Source organism: Panulirus ornatus, chromosome 16 (genome assembly GCF_036320965.1).
Source record: "Panulirus ornatus isolate Po-2019 chromosome 16, ASM3632096v1, whole genome shotgun sequence".
Taxonomy (NCBI): Eukaryota; Metazoa; Arthropoda; class Malacostraca; order Decapoda; family Palinuridae; genus Panulirus; species Panulirus ornatus.
The window spans coordinates 15,269,707-15,291,239 of record NC_092239.1 but is presented as its reverse complement, the minus strand read 5'-3'; the positions used below and the strand labels follow the sequence as shown (position 1 = coordinate 15,291,239).

At 40.4% G+C, this 21,533-nt stretch overlaps 1 protein-coding gene across 2 annotated transcripts in view; it reads right to left on the bottom strand.

Annotated features, from left to right (window-relative positions):
- The window catches only part of U2af50 (U2 small nuclear riboprotein auxiliary factor 50), a 69,787-nt gene that overhangs the window by 25,968 nt on the left and 22,286 nt on the right, over nucleotides 1-21,533 (bottom strand). Inside the window, exons 2-5 of one of the 2 annotated variants that reach the window (XM_071671348.1) lie at nucleotides 20,230-20,356; nucleotides 16,079-16,227; nucleotides 13,787-14,067; nucleotides 11,873-12,047 (exon numbers count right to left, since the gene is read on the bottom strand). In XM_071671348.1, coding sequence (XP_071527449.1) covers nucleotides 11,873-12,047; nucleotides 13,787-14,067; nucleotides 16,079-16,227; nucleotides 20,230-20,356 — 732 coding nt within the window. Of the gene's footprint in view, nucleotides 1-11,854; nucleotides 12,048-13,786; nucleotides 14,068-16,078; nucleotides 16,228-20,229; nucleotides 20,357-21,533 lie in introns of both variants that reach the window. The other variant, XM_071671347.1, reaches the window with a different exon arrangement.

Genomic DNA, 21,533 nt, shown 5'->3' with positions numbered 1-21,533 from the left:
ATTCTTAATACCTTCTACAGAGTATCTCCATCAATTCTATCATATGCCTTCTCCAGATCCATAAATGCTACATACAAATCCATTCGTTTTTCTAAGTATTTCTCACATACATTCTTCAAAGCAAACACCTGATCCACACATCCTCTACCACTTCTGAAACCACACTGCTCTGTACATGCCTTCACCCTCTCAATCAATACCCTCCCATATAATTTCCCAAGTATACTCAACAAACTTAAACCTCTGTAATTTGAATTGACCTTTATCCCCTTTGCCTTTGTACAATGGCACTATGCATGCATTCCGCCAATCCTCAGGCACTTCACCATGAGTCATACGTACATTTAATATCCTTAGCAACCAGTCAACAACAACAGTCACCCCCTTTTTCAATACATTCCACTGCAATACCATCCAAACCCGCCATCTTGCCGGCTATCATCTAAGTATTTCTCACATACATTCTTCAAAGCAAACACCTGATCCACACATCCTCTACCACTTCTGAAACCACACTGCTCTGTACATGCCTTCACCCTCTCAATCAATACCCTCCCATATAATTTCCCAAGTATACTCAACAAACTTAAACCTCTGTAATTTCTCACATACATTCTTCAAAGCAAACACCTGATCCACACATCCTCTACCACTTCTGAAACCACACTGCTCTGTACATGCTTTCACTACCTCTTTTCTGTTCACCAGATCATTCACCCTAACCCTCTCACTTCGCACACCACCTCGACCAAAATACCCTATATCTGCCAATCTATCATCTAACACATTCAACAAACCCTCAAAATACTCACTCCATCTTCTCACATCACCACTACTTGTTATAACCTCCCCATTAGCCCCCTTTCCCGATGTTCCCATTTGTTCTCTTGTCTTACACAATTTATTTACCTCCTTCCAAAACATCTTTTTATTCTCCCTAAAATCTAATGATACTCTCTCAACCCAACTCTCATTGCCCTCTTTTTCAGCTCTTGCACCTTTCTCTTGACCTCCTGCCTCTTTCTTTTATACATCTCCCAGTCTTTTGCACTATTTCCCTGCAAAAATCGTCCAAATGCCTCTCTCTTCTCTTTCACTAATGATCTTACTTCCTCATCCCACCACTCACTACCCTTTCTAATCTTCCCACCTCCCACGCTTCTCATGCCACAGGCATCTTTTGCACAAGCCATCACTGCTTCCCTAAATACATCCCATTCCTCCCCCACTCCCCTTACATCCTTTGCTCTCACCTTTTTCCATTCTGTACTCAGTCTCTCCTGGTACTTCCTCACATAAGTCTCCTTCCCAAGCTTCATACCAACACTCTCTCTTCTCTTCTGAAAACCTCAACAAATCTTCACCTTCGCCTCCAAAAGATAATGATCAGACATCCCTCCAGTTGCACCTCTCATCCAAAAGTCTCTCTTTCACGTGCCTATCAATTAACACGCAACCCAATAACACTCTCAGGCCAAAATATATTTCTCAGCAGCCCTATAAATTCTTACAATATCTGTTAACCCTTTCTCTTTCTTATTTTCTTTCATATCCAAAGAGTACAGGGTAAATGGCACTTCATAAACTTTAGCATCCCAATGTCCTCTGCCCACTATAAGCGTAATGCAAACAATTCTCAAAATAACCATCACTGAAAGTAGTCATATTTCAATAAATAAATATCAGCATTTGATAATGCAGAGTATAAGAAATACAAAAAATAGTATAAAGTACCAAACATTTCAAACAACTGTAGTAAAAATTCATTTCAAATTCCATCAAACCCAAGGGTAATGAAATTTTTTCATTGACTCAATGAATTATGCAAGAAACTTTCATCTGGAGTAACACTTTTCATTTTGTATTCCATCAAACTCTATGGTAGAAATACTTTTTGGTTGACTGTACAAAACTATGAAAACCTTTCAAATTACACCATCAACAATGTATTTATGTATGCAAGATAATTACATGGATACATATAATTCTTCATTCATAACCTATCATCATTCCATTCTCAAATTAATAGGGTGGTTCAGTTACAAACAGCCTCCTAACATAATACATACATCTACAACCCAAGCCCAATGTGTTACATTGAGAAAAGGATAATTAAAACTGATTCTATCAATTTTTTTCAACTTTCCATAGTATACTGATCCATGAAATGGGACCAAAACCTTCATTTGTAACACACCTGGATAAAATGTCTCCAGTGCAATATATCTCCAATCATTTCTTTAGCATCTTCAACTTAAATATTCCTGGCCCTAATAAATTCTCACACTCATCTACCCATCACTTCTGTAGTTTATCTCTCCTCTTTCTACCCTTTGCTGTCCTGCTGCATGTCTTCTTGACCATCCTATCTGCCATACATGCTACATCAACAAACCGTTCTATAAAGACTCGTACATGCACCTTTCTAATGACTTAACATCACTCAACCTTCTCGTCCCCATTTTATCCAACTTTACTAACAAGCTGTCTTTCTACTCTTTTGACTCCTGTTATGCTTACATAAATATACTCACTGCTGGGATATGCAAGAGAAGTGCAAATCATGTGGAAGGTGGGTGGAAGGCTGATAAGAATGGGTAAAGAGTGGTAAGATGATGAAAGGAAGCTATTTGTGAAAGCGAAAACAGTGTATGGCCAATACTTACAGGGAAGGAGTGCATATGATGGAGAGATGTACAAGAGAAAGCAGAACAATAGTATGGTGCAGGGGTGGCAAATAACAAGTGAATATGAGCATTTGTTTTTTTTCCAAAAGAAGGAACACAGAAAGGGGCCAGGTGAGGATATTCCCTCAAGGGCCCAGTCCTCTGATCTTAACACTAACCTCGCTAACGTGGGAAATGGCGAATAGTATGAAAGAAAATAATAACAATAATAATGATGATGTTTGAAGGAATAGTGGTTCCAACAATGTTATATGGTTGTGAGGCGTGGGCTATAGATAGAGCTGTGTGGAGGAAGGTGGATGTGCTGGAAATGAGATGTTTGAGGACAATATGTGGTGTGAGGTCTTTTGATCGAGTAAGTAATGAAAGGGTAAGAGAGAGGTGTGGTAATAAAAAGACTGTGGTTGAGAGAGCAGAAGTGGGTGTTTTGAAATGGTTTGGTCACATGGAGAGAATGAGTGAGGAAAGACTGACAAAGAGGATATGTGTGTCAGAGGTGGAGGGAACAAGGAGAAGTGGGAGACCAAAGTGGAGGTGGAAAGATGGAGTGAAAAAGATTTTGAGTGATCGGGGCCTGAACACGCAGGAGGGTGAAAGGCGTGCAAGGAATAGAGTGAATTGGAATGATGTGGTATACCATGGTCGACATGCTGTCAATGGATTGAACCAGGGCATGTGAAGCATCTGGGGTTCACTATGGAAAGTTTTGTGTTGCCTGGAGGTGGAAAGGGAGCTGTGGTTGCGGTGCATTATACATGACTGCTAGAGACTGAGTGTGAACGAATGTGGCTTTTATTGTCTTTTCCTAGTGCTACCTCGCACACATGCGGGGGGAGGGGGTTGTCATTTCATGTGTGGCGGGGTGATGACGGGAATGAATAAGGGCAAACAGTATGAATTATGTACATGTGTATATATGTGTGTGTGTGTGTGTGTATATATATGTATATGATGAGATGTATAAGTATGTATATGTGCGTGTGTGGACGTGTATGCATATACATGTGTGTGGGTTGGGCCATTCTTTCATCTGTTTCCTTGCGCTACCTCGCTAACGCAGGAGACAGCGACGGAGTATAATAAATAAATCTAATAAATAATAAATATTGATGGAGGTTAAAGTTTGTGAAAAATGAAAGCAAATGGTAACATCTGTGAAAGGGGTACACTGGAAAGTGGCAACAAGCAGTGGTGAGCTGAAAAGATGTAATGGAATGAGTACTTTGAAGTATAGTTGAATGTGGATGACAATAGGGTAATAGATGTTGAGTACTTTGGTTGGGGAAGTATGCAAAGTGAGACAGTCATTGCAAGAGGTACAATGAAAAAACACATGGTGAAAGTCTTGCCTAGGATGAAATGTGGCAAGGTGGCTGGAGTGGATAGTATTGCAACTGAATTTATTAAGGGTATGACTTTGGTATGAATCATTGAGAGGTACCTCAGGATTGGCAACATGCAGGTACTGTATAGTGCCACTGTATAGAGGCAAGGGGTACAAAGGTGTGTTTGAATTACAATGATAAAAGTTTGTTGAGTGTGCCTGGCAAGATGTACAGATGAGCTGTGACTTACAGACTGGTGGCATGCACAAAAAATTAAATGAGGGAGGAACAATGTGGTTTCAGTAGTAGAGGATGAGTTGATCAGGTGTTTACTGTGAAGAGTATGTGAGAAATATTCAAGAGAAACAGGAGGATCTGTTTGTGACACTTAAGGACCTAGAGATAGCATATGATAAAAGTTCATAGAGATACATTGTGGAAGTGTTATGAATATATGGTTTGGGAGGAAAGCTATTAGGAGCAGAGAAGTTTTCATAATGGGAGTAAGTAGTGTATGCAAGTTGGTAGAGAGGAAGGTGAGTGGCTCAACTGAAAGTATTGTTTGCAAAAGGGATGTGTGATGAAACCATGGCTATTAATCTGTTTATGGTTGGGGTGATGAGGGAAGTAAATGCATAGGTCTTGGAGGGAGGGGCAGGTACACAGTCTGTTAGGGGTGATGAGGCCTAGGAAGGGAGTCATTGTTGTTTGCTGACGAAAAGAAAGATTCAAATGAGAAACTGCATTAGCTGGTGTCTGAGTTAGAAAGGTGTGTGTGAAAGAAGAAAGTTGACAGGAAATGTGAAAAAAATCAAGTATTTGATTTAGCAGTGCAAAGAGACAGGTTAGTTGGGGTATGAGTAAGAATGGAGAATACTTGGAGTATGTTTTTTATATACCTAAGAGTGGACAGGGTTGCATGTGGAATGTTCAAAGCTCAACTGAGTCATCAGGTGGGTGAGGGTAGGCAGTCTTTAGGAGCTTTCATGATTGAGGAATGAGATATCATTAACTGGGAGGGCATAAATGGGTATTTCTGAAGGTAGAGCAACCCAACAGAGTTGTATGGATGTGAGGAACAGGCAATAAATGAGAATATACGACACGGAAAATGTGTTCAAAATGAAATGTGAGGGAAATAAGTGATGAGGAGGAGGGTTGATCAAGTAGGGAAAGACTGGGTAATATAGAAGTGTAGTTATAAGAAAAGCATTGTTGAGAGAGGTAGAAGGTGAGCTGAAATGATACGGATACACGAAGGAAATGAGAGAGGAGAGGTTGCCAAAGAGGATATACGAGTCAGGTGTGAAGTAGACGAGGAGATGGGAGGAAGAAAACTGGAGACAGTATGATGTGGAGTAAATAAATGGGATGGTAAAGAAAAAGAGAAAATAGTGGAAAACATGCACAATATAAATGATGAGATAGTGTCACTTTCCATCTACTGGTATTGATACAACCTAATCAGTTCAAAGGTTAGCAACTAACAGGCAGTCCACCAACACAAGCTACACATATCTTTTCATACTAGACTACTGTTTCACATATTTGCGAGATAGCAAGGGAAAAAACAAAGAAAGGCTGCATTCACTCGCATCCATTCTTTAGCTGTTATGTGCAATGCATTAAAACCACAGCCCCCTAGCCACAATCAGGCCCCAAAGACCTTTCAGTTGTTTCCTCTGGCCACTTCAAATGCCTACACCTTCAAACATACCCATTTTTGCCCTCCCTGATAGCAATCTCTTATTCCACACACTGTTCAATACTCCCAGAAGTTTTGCCCCCTAATCCAACCTATGACTCGCTTCCACTTCCCTCATTCTATTTGCTGCAATATCCACTCCCAGGTATCTAAAACACTTCACCTCCTTAATTTTTTTTTTTTTTTTTGCCGATCTCCTGCGTTTGCGAGGTAGCGCAAGGAAACAGACGAAAGAAATGGCCCAACCCACCCCCATACACATGTATATACATACGTCCACACACGCAAATATACATACCTACACAGCTTTCCATGGTTTACCCCAGACGCTTCACATGCCCTGATTCAATCCACTGACAGCACGTCAACCCCGGTATGCCACATCGATCCAATTCACTCTATTCCTTGCCCTCCTTTTACCCTCCTGCATGTTCAGGGCCCTGATCACAAAAATCTTTTTCACTCCATCTTTCCACCTCCAATTTGGTCTCCCACTTCTCCTCGTTCCCTCCACCTCCGACACATATATCCTCCTGGTCAATCTTTCCTCACTCATTCTCTCCATGTGCCCAAACCACTTCAAAACACCCTCTTCTGCTCTCTCAACCACGCTCTTTTTATTTCCACACATCTCTCTTACCCCCACGTCACTCACTCGATCAAACCACCTCACACCACACATTGTCCTCAAACATCTCATTTCCAGCACATCCATCCTCCTGCGCACAACTCTATCTATAGCCCACGCCTCGCAACCATACAACATTGTTGGAACCACAATTAAAATTAGTTTATTTATCTATCTATTATGCTTGATTCCCATTTCCCAAATCTGCCAGGTAGTGACTGGAAACAGACGAAGAGAGACCCATCCACTCATATACACAAGTATACACACATACATAACATATACATATATGCATACATACAAAAAACAGGCAACACAAAAAAAGGTCACATATGCTCACACTCATCAGACTCTAGCTGTCATGTGTAATGCAACAAAACCACAGCCCTTTCCATGGCCCACCCTGAATGTTTCACATGCCCACGTTCAGTCCATTGACAGTATGACAACTCCACTTTCCCTTGCATGCCTTTCACCCTCCTGTATGTTTAGACCACGATCGCTCAAAATCTTTTTCACTCCATCCTTCCACCTCCAATTTGGTCTTCTGCTTCTCCTTGTTGCCTCCACCTCAGACAAACATATCCTCTTTGTCAACCTTTCCTCACTCATTCTCCCTCTATGTCCAAACCATTCAATACACCCCCTTCTGCACTCTCAACCACACTCTGTTAATTACCAAACCTCTCTCTTACCCTTTCATTATTTACTCGATCAAACCACCTCATACCACATATTGTCCTCAAACATTTCATTTCCACCGTATCCACCCTCCTCCGTAAAATCCTATCTACTGCCCATGCCTCGCAACCATATAATATTGTTGGAACTACTATTCTTGCAAACATATTTTTGCTTGCTGTGATATCATTTTCTTTCCACACATTCTTCATCGCTCCCAAAACCTTCACCCTCCTCCCCAACCTATGACTCACTTCTGCTTCCATGGTTCCATTCACTGCCAAGTCCACTCCCCAATATCTAAAAGATTCCACTTCCTCCAATTTTTCTCCCCTATCCTTAGGAATAGGGGAGAAAGAATACTTCCCACATATTCCTCATGTGTGGTAGGTCAATAGAGGGGGTGGGAGTAGGAGGCTGGAAACCCTCACCTTCTTGTGTTTCAATTTCTGGAAGAGGACACAGAAGAGTCAAGCAGGGAGTGCTCATCCTTCTCAAAGGCTCAGGTTAGAGTGTCTGAACATTAATGGATGTAACAATGATGAAAAGAAAGGTGAGATAGGTAGCATGTTTGATGAAAGAAAACTGGATGTTCTGGCATGGAGTGAAACAAAGCACAAGGATAAAGAGGAAGAATGGTTTGGAAACGTCTCTCTCAAAATATCCATTAAAACTCACACTCCAATTATTTTGTTTTCTCTATGCTGCTAACCTTAATATCTTGCTTTTAATTACATTCTCTCAACTTCCCCTTTTCACCAACTTTTCCAAATTCAATCAACTTTTGCAGTTTCTCATTTCGAATCTGCCACCAGTGCTATATCATCAACAAAGCCAACTTATTTTCCAGGTCCCCTTCTCACATACAGACTGCATACCCACCCTTTTCTCCATGATTCAGCATTTAGCTCCCTTATCACCCCATCCACAAACTAATCAAGCAGCCATGGTGACATCACACACCTGCCTCATATATATACACATATAAACATATATATATACATATATATGTTACTTGGCTTTGCCTGCAAGATGTTACACCATGAATGAAGTCAAAATTGGGGATGCTGTATCAGTGATAGTCTTATTAAAGAACTACTCACTCCAAAGGAATCTTATATTCTCCTGATACTAAAAGTAGAGCAGCCTCAGGCTCCAGGAGGCTTTATGAAGGTCCTGGGTAATTCTGGGACTCTCATGGAAAGTGATCATATATATACATAAAAAAAAAATTAAATTAATATACTTATTTGCTCTTTTTTCACACATGGCCAATGTTTCCTGCATCAGTGGGGAAGTGGCTCCCTATACACAATCAGCTCCCATAAACCTTTCCAAGGTCTCCTCAGGCCACTTCTCAAGCCGTTTCATTCCACTGACACCATGTTGACTCTGTAAACCAGATCATTCCAATTCAATCAATCTTGTGCATTACTCTCACCCTCCATGTTCAGGCCCTGATCACTTAATGTATTTCACTCCATTATTACATCTCCAATTTGGTCTGACATCTTTTCCACTATTTTCTGACTCATATATCCTCTTTGTCAACTTTTACTTGTTCATTTTTTCCACATCTCCAAACCACTGCAGGACAACTTCTTCAGCTCTCTCAAATTCTTCTCATTATCACACCTTTCTCTTAACCTTTTAGTATTTACTTGATCAAACTACCCCACATCAGAGCCACAAACATTGTATTTCCAACAACTCCAACCTCCCCTGCAAATTTCTATGCGATCCTACGACTCACATCCACACAACATTATTACAAACTAAAAACATAGCCATATTTGCCCTCACAGATACTGACTTTTCTTTCTATACATTTCTCAATTCGCAAAGAACCTTGCCCTCTCACCCAACCCGACTTAATTCTGCTTCCATGGTTGCATTCACTGCCACATCCATTCCCATGTAACTAAAACACTCAAACTCACACCCTAACTTATGTAGCTAAAACATTCAAACTCACCCTAACTAACTTGTCCCTCTGCCCTCCCAAATCTTATAACTTTTTTTTCGCATTTACTCAACTTCCTCTTTTCACAAAATCTCCCAAACTCCAACACCAAATTCTGCAGCTCCTCACTCATATCTGCCATCAGAGCTGTCATCAACAAGCAACACATTATTCACTTCCCAGGCCCCCTCAACCCCTCCAGACTGCATACTAAACCCTCTCTACAAGACTCTTCCATTCACCTCCCTCAGCACACCATTCATAAACAAATTAAATACCCATGGAGACATTACACTCCCCTACCACAGACCATCCTTCACCTTGAAAAACTCACTCTCCTGTCTCCCTACTCATACTCATGCCTTTCACCCTTACTAAAAATCTATCACTGCTGCTAGCAGCTTTCCTCCCACACCACATAATAAGACCTTCCACAAGGAATCTCATTCAACCTATCAAATGCTTTTTCCAGATCAATGAATGCCATATACAAATCCTTCTGTTATTCTAAGAATTTTTCACACATTATTTACAGTAAACACTTGATCCACAAATACACTACAATTTCTCCCAAGTCTGATGCTCTGTATATGCTTTCACCCTCACAATTACTTCCACTTACATGGTTCCCAGGTATCTAAAACACTTCACTTCATCCATATTTAATTCAAACTTACAATATCAACTAACCTGTTCCTCTACCCTGCTAAACCTAAAAACCTTGCTTTTATTCATAATTTACTCAATTTCCCTCCCCCCTTACAAACCACCCCCAAATTCAGACACTAACTTCTCTAGTTTCTCACTCGAAACTAACACAGTATTCAACTGATTTGTGTGTCTATGACTGTTCAGTATTCTACATTTTTTATTTCTTCATTTACCCATACCAGAGGAGTTGAAATTTATCTCCACTGAAAAGCATACTGTTTTTGGCTACCCAGTTAAAGACTTTGTTTCTGTCGCTGAGGCCTTTCAGCATCTTCTATTGATGTGATTTTCAGACTTATCCTTATATCATATGCAAAGGATGATATGAGACTGGCTCATGTTTGCTCCAATGCCAGATATAAGAATCAGGAACTGGAGGGATTCCTTGGGACACTTAGCTTTTTACCATGGAGGCACTAGAGACAGCATGTTTTACAACAATGTGTTATGACTTATAAGTTAAAAAGTTGTATATCCATCTTCCAATTTTTCTGGTTATTCCCATCTTTTGCATTATATGTGCTATGATGCCATGGTCACATTTGTCATATGCATTTCCTTCTTTTTTTACAGAGTGCAAACATTCCTCTCCTACTGGTCAAGGACCGACAGAAGCAAAATCTGCCCACCCCAAAACCAGGATGTCCTCATTTATACAAATTGTAGTTCCATAAATTCAGTCAGTTTGCGTCTTATGACTCTTTCAACAATTCAATACTGGGCAATGTTTGAATCAGGCTATAAGATTTTGGGGGGAATGATAGTTTCCACCTTTATGGAGTGAGGCAATGTGAGTCACTTTCAGACTCTTTTGAATGATGCCAGAAGCTAGACTTTTTATCCATTAGATATTTACTCCATATGCTGACGGTATCTTGCATTTCTTTTTATGAAGACTTCAGTTTCATTAGTACTGGCCTGGGGTTGAGTGTATGGGTATGCTCTCTATGGCCATCTCATCTCCAAATCTTATGCAGAGGCAGTGATAACTCATGTGTACACTTGGGTGGATTACTTTTTAGGAAGAAAATTGTTGGGTCATTATATGTATATTTTTTCATATCTTTTTCTTTTCTTTCAAACTATTTGCCATTTCCCGCATCAGCGAGGTAGCGCCAAGAACAGAGGACTGGGCCTTTGAGGGAATACCCTTACCTGGCCCAATTCTCTGCTCCTTTTGGAAAAAAAAAAAAAAAAAAACGAGAGGGGAGGATTTCCAGCCCCCTGCTCCCTTTTCATATATACTTGCAATTTCCTGCATTAGCGAGGCAGAGTCAAGAACAGAGAGAGAGAGAGAGAGAGAGAGAGAGAGAGAGAGAGAGAGAGAGAGAGAGAGAGAGAGAGAGAGAATAGGGGAAGATTTCCAACCCCCCATTCCCACCCCCTTCAGTCGCCTTCAACAACACATGGAGATTACATGGGTAGTAATCGTTCTCACTATCCCCCATAGATAGTGTATATATGTGCGGCAATTTTTCCTCGGTGGCTCATTCACAAGTTTCTGATGCTACCACGCCCACAAAGGAAATGGCAAACACATAAGATATAATTCTACATATATTTATTTATCCCTGGGGATAGGGGAGAAAGAATACTTCCCACGCATTCCCTGCTTGTCGTAGAAGGCGACTAAAAGGGAAGGGAGCGGGGGCTGGAAATCCTCCCCTCTCACTTTTTTTTTTAATTTTCCAAAAGAGGGAACAGAGAAGGGGGCCAGGTGAGGATATTCACTCAAAGGCCCAGTCCACTGTTCTTAACGCTACCTCGCTAATGCGGGAAATGGCAAATAGTACGAAAAGAAAAAAAAAATTTTATATTCATTAATAAATGCCATAGGTCTTTCTACTAAGAGTGGATCCTGGTGTTGCCCTAGAAATGCAGCCTGACGCTACACTACTTCTAGTGGTAAGGAAATGATGGACTCCCTTAGAGTGGGAAGTTCTTTGTCAAGACTGAACTCCCAAACTTACAGCTTTGCCAAAGGTGATTTTTCACCTGCAATGTAATCTCATGCAAGCAAAGTCCAGTTACACATCATAAAATATAATATATATGAACATTATATTTTATCTGTAAATATATATATGTATATATATGGAAATAATCACTCTTAACAATACCTTAAACATGTCTGGTGAAGTCTGATTTTCATACCTGGAATCTGTGCCATACCTGGCATGGTTGTTAACGTGGGATGTTCTGACATGCCTGGCATTGGCTGGTAGTCATGAGGTCGCCTGATTTTTAAACTTTGACCTTTAAAATTAATACCATCAAAAGCAATTGCTTGAGTTGTTTCATCAATTGACCGGAACTCCAAAAAGGCAAAATTCTTGTCTAAGTTGACCTGTGGAAGAAAAATAAAAAAATAAAGGATGGAAAAAAGTTACTATTCTGCATGTGTGTGTGGGTGTATATATGTAAGAGAAAGCAAGTCATAGGGTAGCGGAAAGGGTGAAGGTTATGGCAGCGATGATGATTCTGTGGAAAGTGAGAATGTTGTCTCAGTGGGCAAAAATGGGTATGCTTAAAGGAAAAATAGTTCCAATAATATCATACTGCTGCGAGGCAATTGTGTTGAGAAGGTTGAATGTGTTGGAAATGAAATGGTTAAGGACAATATGTGGTGTGAGGTGGTTTGGTCCACTATAATAATGAAAAGGTAAGCGATATGTTGAAAAAAAAGAAAGCGTGGTTGACAGTTCAGAAGAGGGTGTGTAGATATGGTATGGACATATGGAGAGAATGAGTGAGGAAACTGACAATGAGGATATATGTGTCAAAGGAGGAGGGAACAAAGATAAGCAGGATGGAGTCAAAAAGATTTTAAGTGATCTGGGCCTGAACATACAAGAGGGTGAGGTGTGCAAGGAATAGTGAATTGGGATGGATGTGGTAGACTGGGATTGACGTGCTGTCAATGGACTGAAACAGGGCAGGGGTGTGGTTTCAGTGCATTACACATATACATGTGTGTATATGAATGGATGGGCCATTCTCCAGCTGTTTCCTGGTGCTACCTCAATGACGCTGGAAACAATTTAAGTCTAATAAAAACAATAATAAGTTTTTACCAAGGATGTAAGGCATGTGAGCGAGTAGGAAGAGAGGAAAATGACTGGTTCCTAGTGAATGTCGGTTTGTTGCACGGGTGCATGATGTCTCCATGGTTAATTTGTTTATGGATGGGGTGGTTCGGGAGGTGAATGCAAGAGTTCTGGAGACAGGAGCAAGTATTCAGCCTGTTGTGGATGAGAGAGCCTGGGAAGTGAGTCAGTTGTTGTTCCCTGATGATACAGCACTGGTGGCTGATTTGGGTGAAAAACTGCAGAAGTTGGTGACTGAGTTTGGTAAAGAGTGTGAAAGAAGAAAGCTGAGAGTAAACGTCAATAAGGGAGGTAAGTCTGAATGGAGAAAAGTGGGAGGAAGTGGTTTTAGATATCTGGGAGTGAATTTAGCAGCAAATGGAACCATGAAAGCAGAAGTGAGTCACAGAGTAGGGTAGGAGTGAAGGTTCTGGGAGCATTGAAGTGTGTGGAAGGCAAGAACGTTATCTAAGAAAGCAAAAATCATATGTTTCATGTGTGGGAGGGTGGCGACCAGAATGGATGAGGGCAGCAAGTATGAATATGTACATGTGCATATATGTATATGTCTGCGTATATGTATGTATATGGTGAAATGTATAGATATGTATATGTGTGTGTGTTTATGTACATAAAAGCATATGTGGGTGGGTTGGCCCATTCTTTCATCTGTTTCCTTGCCCTACCTCACTAATGCGGGAGACGGCGATAAAGTATGATGAGAAAAAATAAAAAATAAATAAGTACGAGTGGATGGGCCGTCTCTTCGTCTGTTTCCTGGTACTACCTCGCTGACATGGAAAATGGCAATCAAGTATAAATAAAATACAATTAATAAATATGTATGGAAGGGTATTAAAATACTTTCCTTAAAAGATATTCTCCAAATTAGTATAATGTACAAATGATATAAAAACAAAATAATTCAATATCCTTTTTCATCAATTCACTTGTTCTGCATGAAAACTAATACCCATTGACATCTAACCATATCACGAACCTGGCATGCTAGAACAGGGTTCCCTGCAGCTTGGGCTAGACCAGCTAGGTGCATCTGTTGATTGAAGAATTCCATCATCTCTTCTTCTGTTACGCCAAATGGAATGTTGCCTACATACAGACGACGAGCTTGTCTGGTGATGGTGGAGCCAACAACTGGTACAGGCTGTGGCACACTAGCAACCTCAGGCACAGCAGGGACAACTGCCGCTAATGATGCAACCCCCGCACTAGGTGGTGCAATGAGGGGAACTGTTACATTGGAAGGGATCTGCCCAGCAGCTGCCAATGAAATACATAATTCAGTGAGTTTTTGGCCATTACACAATTTCATTTTTTTTTCTTTATAAAGGTCAACAACCTAAAATGGATCACATATCTCAATCCAAAGTTTTTGGTAACACGTAAAGCACACATTTTTCACATAAAAACTATGTTCTACTTCATGCTTAAAAAAAAAAAAAAAAAAAATATATATATATATATATATATATATATATATATATATATATATAAACAAATTAAACAATCATGGAGACATCACACACCCCTGCCGCAAACCTACATTCACTGAGAACCAATCACTTTCCTCTCTTCCTACACGTACACATGCCTTACATCCTCGATAAAAACTTTTCACTGCTTCTAACAACTTTCCTCCCACACCATATATTCTTAATACCTTCCACAGAGCATCTCTATCAACTCTATCATATGCCTTCTCCAGATCCATAAATGCTACATACAAATCCATTTGCTTTTCTAAGTATTTCTCACATACATTCTTCAAAGCAAACACCTGATCCACACATCCTCTACCACTTCTGAAACCACACTGCTCTTCCCCAATCTGATGCTCTGTACATGCCTTCACCCTCTCAATCAATACCCTCCCATATAATTTACCAGGAATACTCAACAAACTTATACCTCTGTAATTTGAGCACTCACTCTTATCCCCTTTGCCTTTGTACAATGGCACTATGCACGCATTCCGCCAATCCTCAGGCACCTCACCATGAGTCATACATACATTAAATAACCTTACCAACCAGTCAACAATACAGTCACCCCCTTTATTAATAAATTCCACTGCAATACCATCCAAACCTGCTGCCTTGCCGGCTTTCATCTTCCGCAAAGCTTTCACTACCTCTTCTCTGTTTACCAAATCATTTTCCCTAACCCTCTCACTTTGCACACCACCTCGACCAAAACACCCTATATCTGCCACTCTATCATCAAACACATTCAACAAACCTTCAAAATACTCACTCCATCTCCTTCTCACATCACCACTGGAGGAAGTGAAGTGTTTTAGATATCTGGGAGTGGATCTGGCAGCGGATGGAACCATGGAAGCGGAAGTGGATCATAGGGTGGGGGAGGGGGCGAAAATTCTGGGGGCCTTGAAGAATGTGTGGAAGTCGAGAACATTATCTCGGAAAGCAAAAATGGGTATGTTTGAAGGAATAGTGGTTCCAACAATGTTGTATGGTTGCGAGGCGTGGGCTATGGATAGAGTTGTGCGCAGGAGGATGGATGTGCTGGAAATGAGATGTTTGAGGAAAATGTGTGGTGTGAGGTGGTTTGATCGAGTGAGTAACGTAAGGGTAAGAGAGATGTGTGGAAATAAAAAGAGCGTGGTTGAGAGAGCAGAAGAGGGTGTTTTGAAGTGGTTTGGGCACATGGAGAGGATGAGTGAGGAAAGATTGACCAAGAGGATATATGTGTCGGAGGTGGAGGGAGCAAGGAGAAGAGGGAGACCAAATTGGAGGTGGAAAGATGGAGTGAAAAAGATTTTGTGTGATCGGGGCCTGAACATGCAGGAGGGTGAAAGGAGGGCAAGGAATAGAGTGGATTGGAGCGATGTGGTATACCGGGGTTGACGTGCTGTCAGTGGATTGAATCAAGGCATGTGAAGCGTCTGGGGTAAACCATGGAAAGCTGTGTAGGTATGTATAGTTGCGTGTGTGGACGTATGTATATACATGTGTATGGGGGGGGGTTGGGCCATTTCTTTCGTCTGTTTCCTTGCGCTACCTCGCAAACGCGGGAGACAGCGACAAAGTAAAAAAAAAAAAAAAAAAAAAAAAAAAAAAAAAAAATATATATATATATATATATATATATATATATATATATATATATATATATAAGGGAGAGGTCATTCTGATTTACAATGAAGTGTTACCTCAATATGTGGACATACAAACACACAACTAGGACATATCTTGCAGCTCCTAGAAAACAAGATAAGAGGATAATCATCATTTAGGATTTTTCAACCAACCTTGCATTGCCTTGTACTGAATTGGTGTTATATGTTCAAAGCCTGGAGGAGGTTTATCCCAATACAGAGAAGGCTTCTTACGCCTTGACTTTCTTCTATCCCTGGAACGTGATCTAGACCTTGACCGTCCTCGGGATCTTGACCTGGTTCTGAAAGACATTGAAAATCACAAATCATACTATTAAAAGAATATATTCAATATACCATATAGAAAATCATAAATCATATAAAAAAGACAATGTTCAATAAACCATATTTACTTACCTGCATTCGAAATTCACCTATTTCAACTGTAAACAAATTATTCATTGCAGCAGCCAACATGGCATGGTCTAAAGCACGCCTCAATCATGGTCATCTCTGATAAAAGGCAAAATGTGATAAAATCGAAATGGAGCAATGATTAATTTGACCTCCATAGGTGCTACCTGAGCTAACTCTTAATGAACTTTTTGATGGAGTGACAATGATACATATTCAGTAGAAACTTTATTCTAAATTCTGAATTCTATCTTTTCCCAGGCTAGCGATAGGCAGTGTGATACTCTCTCATGATGCTGTGCAGTGGCAGTGAGCCGCAGCTTCAGGCCAGCCATGCGAACACAAGTGTAAACAACTATTACTCACTTTTTCTGATTTTGTGTTTTTGCAACCCTATCATGTTTACAAAACACCCTTCTGTGATTTCTGCCTCTGGTGAGGAGAGAAAGGCAATTACCCTTGAGCTAAAATTAAAAATAACTGCCCAGCACGAAGGTGGCAAGCAATTAATGGCCATCGCACATGTGTTAGGACTTTTGCAAATGACAATCTTGAACATCTTAAAGGATAAGAAGTGAATTAATGATGCCTTGAAATCTTCACCATTGGTTAAATCTACTGTCATCAAAAAGAAAAGTGATGGGCCGATATATATGAAATGGAAAAATTAATTGTCATGTGGATGTTAGACCTGGTACACAAGTGCATACCACTTAGCCTACCAACAATCCAGGATAAAGCTAGAATCTTTTCGATATGCTAAAACAGCATGGTGATGATCCTATATATCCGCAAATGTTTACAGCAATCATGAGTACTTCAAATGCTTCAAAAGGCATCATAATTATCATAATACAAAGATTAGCAGCGAGGCAGCAAGCACCGATACTGAAGGTGCTGAAACTTTTAAGGAAGGGCTGTATATGATAAATGTGTATGAAATATGCAAGTGTTCTAAGAAGGTTTAAGGTTGGCTAAGTCAAGCTATGATGTTCAGTAAGTTAGATGTGAAGTATCAAATGTATTTTCGACGAGGTATTTTCAACTTACAATGGGTTTATTGGAACGTAACCCCATTATAAGTCAGGGAGCACCTACAGTGCCAGGAAACAGACAAAGAAAGACACATCCACTCATATACACACATATATATAAATACACATGCATACATGTACTTCTTCTTTCATACTATTCGCCATTGCCCGCATCAGCAAGGTAGCGTTAAGAACAGAGGACTGGGCCTCTGAGGAAACATCCTCATCCAGCCCCCTTCTCTGCTCCTTTGAAAAAAAGAGAGAGAGAGAGAGAGAGAGAGAGAGAAAGAGAGAGAGAGAAAGAGAGAGAGAGAGAAAGAGAGAGAGAGAGAGAAAGAGAGAGAGAAAGAGAGAGAGAGAGAGAAAGAGAGAGAGAGAGAGAGAGAGAGAGAGAGAGAGAGAGAGAGAGAGAAAGAGAGAGAGAGAGAGAAAGAGAGAGAGAGAGAGAGAGAGAGAGAGAGAGAGAGAGAGAGAGAGAGAGAGAGAAAGAGAGAGAGAGAGAGAGAGAAAGAGAGAGAGAGAGAGAGAAAGAGAGAGAGAAAGAGAAAGAGAGAGAGAGAGAGAGAGAGAGAGGGGGGGGGGGGATTTCCAGCCCCCCCCCGCTCCCACATGTACTTATAAGTATCTATAAATACACTGTAAATATCCATACTTGCCCACCTTCATCCATTCCTGGAGCCAACCCGCCCCACAGGACACAGCTTTGTTAGCCCCTACATCAGGGAGGTAGCACCAGGTGCCTGACAAAGTAAGGCTACATCCACTTGCATCAACACACAACCTATCATACATAATGCACCGAAACCACACCTTCCTATCCATGTCCAGGCTCTACAGACCTTTCCATAGTTTACCCCGAACATTTCAGAAGCCCTGGTTCAGTCCATTAATAGCATGTCAACTAGAGATTTACTCCATTCCATATTTACCTTTCAAAAATAACTAAGTTAAACTTTTATTTGTGCTGGCCTGGTCCAATTCTAGGTGAGGAGAGATGACAAGAATGGTGGACAAGGGGATAATGATTCTATGGAGTGTTTTCAAACAAATCTTATTTCACACAGAAAAAGCATTTGTGGTAGATGTATGAACAAGCTTAATAGATTTTACACAAGTTACACAAAAATCAATGCAAGGAAGATTGGCTGGCAGGTAAGGAAGACTAATATAAAATGTGCCTTTCATCTTGGACTTAATTCCACAATCTTCAATTATTTCAAACAATGGCAGTGCTAATGGTAAAAACCACGAATATGAAAAAATAGAGCCTTGAAACAAAATGTGACAACAGAGAGATGTTGGCACACATAGGAAGGATACTGGAGGCGTTTCTTCTTTGGAAACATTCTAGCTCTTACATATCATGCTAACTAAGTCCTACAATACCTCATTATTACATAATGAAAAGATTAGGCACTTTTGTTATATAATATCCTCCACAAGCACACGGTCAGTGTGGATACATTTTATGCTGGCCTCCCTCCTCCTCAAGTAATCCAACTAAAATAGCAACCTACAGTTACCATGAATGTACAGTCTCTCCCAACAAACAAAACACCAACCATTCTAGGCATCACATATCACACACAACACATGGCATCAACTCCCCACACCAATAACATGTACATACAAACAAAATGGCTTTTGAACACTGGCACCAGATCTGGACAAGAAAAAGAATCCCTCAATTTATCCACTCAACTTTATGCTTAATTGCCAAGTCTCCCACTCTACACATGCTACAGAGAATGATGTTAGCCTCAATAATCTTTGTAATATAATTAGACATCAACAACAAAGTAAAGGAAAGCACAGTACAAAGCTTTGCTGATGAAACTAATATAAGCAAAATGACTATCAGAATCTGATTGGAAGTGGATGCAAAATGACTTGACACAATTTACAAATGAGCAAAAGTGAACCTAAATGAGTGTAATGGAGATAAATCTGAGCAAGTTACAGGTCAAGGATGATAAGCATCAACTTGCAAAGAAAGCAGAGCAACCGAACAGTCACCTTAAAGACAGATGCATCATGAGATATGATGAAAAGATGTTTGTAGTAATGGGTGTTTTCCAGAGCATAAGTGGGGATTGTGTGAATAATGTTTGTCTGACGAGTGTGATTTCTGATGAGCTGGTATTCAAAACATAGTTTTCTGATGGGCTGGAATTCAAAACCGAGTTGAGAAGTTGAAGGTTTTGTGCATGTTGGGTTATTTCAAAGTGTGAGTTTTTCTAGTGTCACCTATCTTCCACAATATATGTGGTTTATGAGTGACTTAGGCATGACATATTTTTTCCTCACATGGTGCGAGAATACTAACAACATTTAAGGGAAAGTACTGGAATCAAATATTATATCTATATACAAGCAGGAACCATTACACTGTCAGATGACTAATCAACAGAGCACCTTACATTGTCAATTGACAACTATAGCAGCTAAGCGGATTTAGAAAAAAATTATTACTCCAAGAAGTGTAGGCAAAAAATAAAAAACTGAGGGTGGGTAAAGAATGCCAGAAAAAAATTATTCTAATAATATTCTGAACTACAAGGAGGATCAGTTATGTCTTCACTGTGGAAGACTCAGTTCAGTCAATGGTAAGCCCAAAACAAGTAAGCTGCCACCACTATGGAACAGTAGCTAGCTAGGGGTCGGGAGAGAGATCAACACCTCAAATCCTAAGAACAACTGCCAGGTAGTGCTTCTATAGTGTGACAAACTAACCAGTTTACTACAATCTATAGCGTATGAAACCAACCAATTTACTAACATGTCACACATTGCAACGTAAAGTATCAATTCTAGAACCTTATAAACCAGGTGTAAAAATATCATTATAGTACTTACTTGTGTTTACGACGGTCACGTGATCGTGACCTGCTACGCTTCTTGCGGTCCCTATCCTTTTCCTTATCTCGGTCCTTATCCTTATCGCGATCTTTATCGCGATCTTTGTCCTTTTTCTCATCCCGCTCTGAAATAAAAAAACCACAAGCATTCAACAGCAGCATGCAGTTAACCATGAACATTTTCAATGTATATAAATTTCTTTTTTATTACACTTTGTCGCTGTCTCCCGCATTAGCGAGGTAGTGGAAGGAAACAGACGAAAAAATGGCCCAACCCACCCACATACACATGTATATACATAAATGCCCACACATGCACATATACATACCCATACATTTCAACATACACATACATATACAGAGACATATATATATACACACGTTGAATGTGTTTGATGATAGAGTGGCAGATATAGGGTGTTTTGGTCGAGGTGGCGTGTAAAGTGAGAGGGTTAGGGAAAATGATTTGGAAAACAGAGAAGAGGTAGTAAAAGCTTTGTGGAAGATGAAAGCCGGCAAGGCAGCAGGTTTGGATGGTATTGCAGTGGAATCTATAAAAAAGTGGGTGACTGTATTGTTGACTGGTTGGTAAGGTTATTTAATGTATGTATGACTCATGGTGAGGTGCATGAGGATTGGCGGAATGCGTGCATAGTGCCATTGTACAAAGGCAAAGGGGATAAGAGTGAGTGCTCAAATTACAGAGGTATAAGGGGTGTGTGATGTCTCCATGGTTGTTTAATTTGTTATGGATGGGGTTGTTAGGGAGGTAAATGCAAGAGTTTTGGAAAGAGGGGCAAGTATGAAGTCTGTTGGGGATGAGAGAGCTTGGGAAGTGAGTCAGTTGTTGTTCGCTGATGATACAGCGCTGGTGGCTGATTCATGTGAGAAACTGCAGAAGCTGGTGACTGAGTTTGGTAAAGTGTGTGGAAGAAGAAAGTTAAGAGCAAATGTGAATAAGAGCAAGGTTATTAGGTACAGTAGGGTTGAGGGTCAAGTCAATTGGGAGGTGAGTTTGAATGGAGAAAAACTGGAGGAAGTGAAGTGTTTTAGATATCTGGGAGTGGATCTGGCAGCGGATGGAACCATGGAAGCGGAAGTGGATCATAGGGTGGGGGAGGGGGCGAAAATTCTAGGGGCCTTGAAGAATGTGTGGAAGTCGAGAACATTATCTCGGAAAGCAAAAATGGGTATGTTTGAAGGAATAGTGGTTCCAACAATGTTGTATGGTTGCGAGGCGTGGGCTATGGATAGAGTTGTGCGCAGGAGGATGGATGTGCTGGAAATGAGATGTTTGAGGAC